The sequence below is a fragment of the Lipotes vexillifer genome, unplaced genomic scaffold (assembly GCF_000442215.2).
Source record: "Lipotes vexillifer unplaced genomic scaffold, Lipotes_vexillifer_v1.1 scaffold59, whole genome shotgun sequence".
NCBI classification, from domain to species: domain Eukaryota; kingdom Metazoa; phylum Chordata; class Mammalia; order Artiodactyla; family Lipotidae; genus Lipotes; species Lipotes vexillifer.
The window spans coordinates 2,817,518-2,824,881 of NW_006791208.1; the positions used below are offsets into that span (position 1 = coordinate 2,817,518).

Consider the following 7,364-nt stretch of genomic DNA (forward strand, 5'->3'; position numbering starts at 1 on the left):
TTCAGTGTACAGCTCATGAACAGCTAAAAACAACACTCATGTCGTAGACAGGGCTGGGCTAGCCATGGGAAGGAGACTCTGGCACCAGGTAGTGGCAACTTGGAAAAACGGGAATTGGATCTCTTGGAAGCTGAGACACTGCCTATGCGGACACAGATGTGGACCTCCATTGATCCATCTGCTGGGCTGCAGTGTCCTCACTAAAAAAGGAGAGGGTTTGAATGTGCTTTTTCTGAGATTGTCTCTGACCCAATGCTGTGCTCTTTGGCAGGACAGAAGGTGTCCTTTGCCATGGACTGGACTGGACCAGAAACCCTCATGCCCCACTGGCAGTCTCTTTTCACTTCATCCTCCCACAGTCAAATATGTCCCCTTGCTTTTTTCCCATCCCCATGAAGGAATGAATCAACACTGGACATGGGGAAACTGGCATTGAATTCTCTTTCAGAGCGGCAGGGACCTCAGCAGGGAGCCAAGGAGTGGGCGGAGGAAACTGCCTCTTCAGGCTGGGAATTCACAGATGGCCAAGAAGGAGGAGGAGCAGGAGATGTCATTCCAGAGCCCATCTCTTAGGAGGAGGACACAGTCCTCCCCTGAGCCATGGTTATTAGGCTCATTATTCTTCCAGTTGCTGTAGCCCACCCTACCTCCTGTTACATACATAAACTGGCCTTCGGTCACCTCATCTGTGATGCCCAGGAAAGCAATGTCAGGGGCCATGTCCTGGATGGCTTTGTTCTCCTCAGCATTCTTGGGGGTGGCCACGGTGGCCCCAAGCTCAGCGCACAGAGCCTTCACTTTGGAAAAAGGCATCTTTTCACCATTGGTCACGTAGAGCATCTTTCCAGACTTTTTGCCCAAGGAGAAGCTTTGCACTGAAATCACAAAATGTAGGTGAGGTTGACTTGGCTTCAAGCCCAGCCTGGGACAGCAGATGAAAAAAGCCCTTCTCTGGGAACTTGGGAGTCTGGGGTTGAGCCCCATTCTCTGCCACCTCTGGTGAGATCCTAGTAAGAAGGTGGAAGGCAAGTCCCCGGCAGCAAGCCGGGGCTCTCCTGGCATATCCCATCCTTAGGACAAATATCTGTTAAAAACTGTCCCAGTACAGGTGGACCTAGGGAAACATGCTTGAGCCCCACTGCCAGACCTGGGCACCAGGATGAGAAAGAGGCGTGGACCGCCACCTGAGGCCCGTGGGTGCTAAGGAAGGAGCAAAGATTCCAGAGTCAGCAGACCTCCACGCCATCCTCCTTCCCACTTCCTAACTGTACGCTGTTGAATGAATTATCTATACTTCCTGGACCTATTTTTTTCTCACCTGTAAATAAAATGGGTGTAATACCCACAAACAGGGGTGGCAAGAGAATTGAATAAAACCACATTATGAGAAAATTCCAACCTAGTATACAATAAGTCGTCATAAGTGTAAGCTCTTTTCCACCGTCCCCCCAAAACCTAGAGCACTCTGGAGAAAAAAGTTAGAGTCAGGAACACACTGGGGACAGAAAAGAAGCTTACACTTTTTGATGTGATCCAGTTGTGATTTCAGGCTCTTTATCTGTCCCTCTAAGTCAGCCAGCTTAGCCTGGGCAACTACAAAGCAATAGGAGAGGATATTTATTTAGAAGAAGACCCTCAATTGGAGAGCAGAGTATTTTGAGAGAAAAAAAAAAAAATTAGCTTACTGAAAAGTATTCGTATTCCAGAAAAATAGGAAAACAAAAAGAAGCAAAAGGAAAAAAACTGTATTCCTGCCTTCTCAGATATACTTAGTAACTATTGTAAACTATAACTCTGGAAATAATAATACCGTAAACTATAGCTCTGGATCCTTTTCTTCATATACTGCTTAAATATTGTAATATTATAATTATTTATAAGAAAAGGCCCAGCTAATTTTTCTCCTTTTTGAAAGCTTTTCTTAATCATATTTTCATTTCCTATTCTAGGCAAACTCTTTAATACGTTTATTGTTTTGATAGGCCAGTGGACAAATATAAGTAAGAGGTCATCCTTTTGGTTTTGTTGTTACTGAATTTATTTTACTCTGAACTAAGATGCTGTGATGTCCCCCATTATCCAGGGGTCCTATGAGGCCAACCCTTTTCATGCCACTCTTGTGACAACAGACATAATCCAACAGCATAGAGGACCAGTTTCCTCCCTTGCAGCCTGGAACCACGCACTGGACTGTTGCAGCTGAGGAAGGGCCAGGGCACATGTCCTACAGAGGTCTGCTGAGGGTGGGGCGGGCAGGGCTCGGAAGTCTATACCCGGGCACCAGTGGGAATCCCGTTGGGCCCCAAGGAACTGAGAGGAATGAGGGCGCTGGGTCAGGAAGCAGAGCTGAGCATCTTCCAGTGGGGCAGCAGGAGAAGGGGCACCTCCCACCTGGCCCTGGAGTTCCCAGGTCCTGGGTCCCCTCAGCCCACATCACTTGCTGAGGTGAGCTCCTTACCCGAACTGTCTCCACGATCTCCTTTGTGGCCCTTTGGTCCTGGAAGCCCAGGATTCCCTATATTTCCTTGAGGCCCCATTTTCCCTGGAGGGCCCTGCAAGCCTCTGAGCCCTTGCCCTGTTGGAAGAGGAAGGAAATGTGACCCAGTGTCTGTCGCTCATTCTCTTTCTCCAAAAGCTCAATATTTGATTGACCCCAAGAAACCACCACTCAGCTAGTAGTGATCCAAAGAAGAAAGATCCTCCTGTGTCTCAGGGGATGGACTGTCCTAAGGGCCAGCTCCCTGAGCAGAAAAGACACCCCTTCTCGAAGGACAACCACACATCGCCAATTCCTGGGTGGCAATGAGGGATCCTGGAGAGCCAGAGAAGCATCTTATTTTGGAGAGAATGCCCTTTTACAGGAATTTTTCTGAGTGAATCATCACCTACCGTAATGAAAGGTGAGCCTCCTCATGTCTCTGTGCTAGATCCCTTATAGAGAACACTCTCCCATTGGGGTAAAAGATTTAAGAAGTCAGAGCGGCCTGTCCTATACCTGGTTCTCCCTTTTCTCCCTTGGGTCCATCTCGCCCATCTCTGCCTGGGGTGCCGTTGGTGACCGGGATGCCACAGGTCACCACTGAACAGGTCTTCCGGGCATCCTCACAGGCTTTTGTTTCTGAGCAGGATGCTGTCACCACACACAGAAGGAGGACAGGAAGTGACAAAAACAGGAACATGGTCCTTACCTTAGAGTGGAGAAAGTCAAAGAAAATAATTCCATCTCATTTGGTTTGCTACCATCTCTGATGCGTTGGACCCTGTGCTCGGGGCAGCTGACACAGAGGGGGATATCACAACTCTTGGCCCTGAGTTACCCCCAGGCTACTAGGAAAACTACTACTAGCACAAGCAAAATGTATTAGAGTTAGATCAGTGCTAAAACAAATATAGATGCGAGAGTAATATAATAGGGGCCCACTTTCCCTGGGGCTCTCATGCCCTGTGGGCCCAAGGCTTAGTTGGTTAGGCAGCCCTAAGCACGAAAGCCCACAGGGTCTACAAATGACACACAAGCACTGTTCCTGATGGCCCGGCAAAGAGAGCTCATTTCTTGCGTGACCTTTGTCTGCTCTCTTCTCAACTCCCTTTCTTGAGGGCCTAAGTAGCCTAAATTCCCCTCTTCTGCTTCCTATGGACGCTAAAGATAGACTCAAACTATAGCATGTGACCCATTGCTTGGCGGGACCTGTTTTACAACATCCATTGTCTCATGTCACATAAAAATCTCTGTTTTACACCACAGGGCCCCAACAACCCCCGGAATCACAGCTGTTTCCCCAACAGCCTGTCTATCATCCTGTTCAATAAAGTCTCTACTTTGTGACAGGCACTTGCTGGGACTCGGGACCCAGAGTACCCTGAGGTATGGAAACTTATTCTGACCCTGAGAATGGAACCTTCTTTGGTCATTGATCCTGGCCAGTTGACACTTAGATTTACCTCCTTCCCTTGGTTTGAGATTTTCCACTGAGAGGCCATTTTTCCAGCCAGAACCCAGGCTCCTAAAATTTCTGTTCACCCTGGGCCCAGCAGGGTCAGCTCATACTCCTCCTGGCAGGATCCTCTGCATGCTTCCGAGACGCCTCTCTGGCTCTGTGCCCCCATCCAGCCATCAGATTCCCATCCAGCCTTTGCTCGAGCTGGTCCCCTTCCAGGAAGCCTCACAGCCCAGCCCCCATGGGCCTATCCCTCTGCTCCTCTCTGACCTCTAATTCCAACGTCCCTGCCTTTGCTGCATAACTACTGCATCTGTCCTTGGCCACCCTGGCCTGTCAGCTCCCTTAACCCTTCCTTTCCTCCAGGACTCAGTGACAAGTAGCAAGTTGGGAGGGCATTTTCTTTCTTTCCCTCTTTCTTTTTTTTTGTTTTAGGATTTTTAATTTTTAAATTTATTTATGTTCTCTCTCTTTTTTGTTCTGTTTTTTTTTTGTTGTTGTTGTTGTTTGTTTGTTTATTTTGTTTTGGCTGCACTGCGTGGCACTGCGTGGGATCCCAGTTCTCTGACCAGGGATGGAACCCCTGCCCTCTGCCGTGGAAGCACGGATTCTTAACCACTGGACTGCCAGGGAAGTCCCGGAAGGGAATTTTCTTGATCAAATCTCCTTCACCTTCCCCCTTTCTTAAGCTCCCCTGATTATGTGGGAGGCCAAAGCCAGAGCTAAACATGTTGCTGGCATACACACCCCACTTCCATTCTTCTGTTTGGCTGAAAAGACCACCTTTAGTTTGCAGATGGTAACCTGGATCCAGGAAGGGCACAAGGCCCCAGGTCAGAGAGACAGAGGCCCTCAGGGGGCCTGACAACCCCACCACAGCCCCTGCCTGGAACTCACCAGGATCAAGCCAAGTGGCCAGACTCTTGGCCGAGGCCTCCTCTTCTGTCCTCAGAAATGACTTACTAAGGGCTTCCTCAGAGCACAGAGGCTATGGCAGGGAAGCTGGTCCTCCAGCCTAGGCCTCTGGCAGATGCCTCAGCAATGTCAGCCCCAATTAGTCTGGTGACCAGGGACAGTGCTGGACTGGCCTTCAACCGCAGATTAATGAACAACCATCCTTAGAACTGCTGTGTCCTGGGCAGTTCTCCAGGGCTGCTGGTGGGGTCTCCAGCTTAGCACTGGGCAGCTCTCTACTGCAACACCCCAGACTCCTCCCACTGCTCCCTCCCATGTATCTGTCTCTACAGCTCTGCTATCTGATCCTCTAGAATCACAGATTCTCAGATCATAGATCAGAATCCCAGAGGATAGTTCTTTCCAAATATTTGTCTCTGGAAGGGACGTGCGTAGACATCCTACCAAACACATGCTCATGCAGACACACATGTACAGGCGCACACCTGTGTATCAGTTGTTCTGCCTAGTTCCCCCTTCCATTCATATTTAATTTACTAGGAGCAGGAGGGAAGGGGTTAAACACCTACAGCACTGAGTCACCTCATTCCTCCCTTGTCATTCAGAACATTCGTCAGCTGCCCTCTCTGGGCTCATCGCAGCGCAGCGCTAGGCACAAGGAAAGGAATTGTTTGTAGACAACTCAAATTCAAAGCTGAACATGGGCATTTGCACTGGCTCTTCCAGCCTAGGACACTTCTCTCCATCTTTGCATAATTGCTTGTTGTCGTTCAGATTTCATCTTAAATATTATTGCTGGAGAAAGGGCTTTCCCTAACCATTCTATCACAAAATTATAATTCTCTGTTTTAGTTAACTGCTTGTAATTCTTCTCTATGTAAAACTGTCTTACTTCTTTGGTTGCATATTTACTGACCATCCCACTCCTTTAGAACAGGAACTTCATGAGAACAGGCATCTTGCTTCCCCACCTCTAAGAGGGCCTGGAAACGGAATCAACGCTCCAACATTTGTGGAACAAAGGAATCCTCCAGCATCGTGTCCTCAAGGCAGCCCTTTTGACTTGCCTCCAGCTAGAGCTAACATCTGTGCCCACTCTCCCAGTGCTTTTAATACTTTTCTAGGGCAGGAGCTGCATTTGATTCACCTCCTTGTCTCCAGGGTGTAACTTAGGGCTGGGCACGTGGGGAGGAACCACTGAGAGAGTGAGAAGGGAAGCAGAGACCCTGAGCAGGGCAGACACCAGATCAGTCTGCGGCTCCTCCACGCCTGGGTTTCCAGGAGGGTCTGGTTCTTATCTCCAGAGCCTGATCAAGTGGCCTTTTTCAAGTCACTGATATAACTTTTGATTCCTGTCTTCCCCCAAACTTACACCCACTCTTTGAAACACTTAGTCTCACCAAACAACTCCAGAGGTTTGCTTTTACCCTGCAGTGGAGCAGGGGTAGGACCACTTCCCTTTGACTCTGCCTTGTGATTGGTGCTTTGGCTCCTCAAGAGTGATCGGCCCTTGTGTACTCAAGTCACTGTGCCCTGTTCAGCAAGCCTCCCAGGTTCCTGTTATCAAGGAGGCTGCCAGGCACTGAGAGGGGCCCATTGTAAAGAAGACCCCCCTCAGGGCTGTGTTTCCTGGTGCCATTGACACAACTCCGAAGGGCCCATAGGCTCAGAGGACAAAGAACTCTCAAACCCTACGGCAAATGAGCAGACCTCCCAGAAAGGTGGAAATCTGAAGCTGAGAGATTTACATACAACCAGGACCCTATATGTCCTACAGACTTAGAGGAAAGATGGCTTTAGAAGGAGGGAAGAGGACAGAACGGGAGGGGGGAGGGATATGCACTGTGAGCAAAGGGACAGTAAGAAATACTTGACTCTGGTGGGAAAAAGACCCCCGTCGAGGATGCATATCCATTGAGTCTGTCCTGTCATAGATCTGGGCTTTGAATTTATGCTTATTAGTATTATTTTGCTATTATTATTATTAAAATTTTCCCTTCATGCCAAGATGAAAAATTGTTTTTCAAGTGTCCCAGCTCATCACAATCTAGTGTAGCATGGGGACGTAAAAGCAATGCAGGGGGCAAAAAAAAGCAATGCAGGACCTTACCCTTAACCCAGGCACCTCAGGATTTTCTCAGATGGAGATCGGGTAAATTTGAATTCACCTTATAAAAACTACCGAACACAGTAAAAAAATAAGTAGAGTGAAATCTGACTGACACAAGACTCAAAAATAGGCCTCGGAATGCTGCCAACTCTAGACAACAGATAAATTGATAGTTTTAAAAAGACAGTATAGGGGGCTTCCCTGGTGGTGCAGTGGTTGAGAGCCCGCCTGCCGATGCAGGGGACGCGGGTTCGCGCCCCGGTCCGGGAAGATCCCACATGCCGCGGAGCGGCTGGGCCCGTGAGCCACGGCTGCAGAGCCTGCGCGTCCGGAGCCTGTGCTCCGCAACGGGAGAGGCCACAACAGTGAGAGGCCCGAGTACAGCAAAAAAAAAAAAAAAA

At 48.9% G+C, this 7,364-nt stretch overlaps 1 protein-coding gene across 1 annotated transcript; it reads right to left on the reverse strand.

Annotated features, from left to right (window-relative positions):
* Positions 1–418: 418 nt before the first annotated feature.
* On the reverse strand, positions 419–4,980 carry LOC103087584 (mannose-binding protein A-like). Its single transcript, XM_007464216.1, has 5 exons — positions 4,836–4,980; positions 2,996–3,188; positions 2,459–2,575; positions 1,519–1,593; positions 419–875 (listed from the first exon to the last, which is right to left on the reverse strand). Exons 2-5 carry the CDS (start codon positions 3,177–3,179, stop codon positions 502–504), a joined length of 750 nt encoding a protein of 249 aa, XP_007464278.1. The 5' UTR covers positions 3,180–3,188; positions 4,836–4,980; the 3' UTR covers positions 419–501.
* Positions 4,981–7,364: the final 2,384 nt, after the last annotated feature.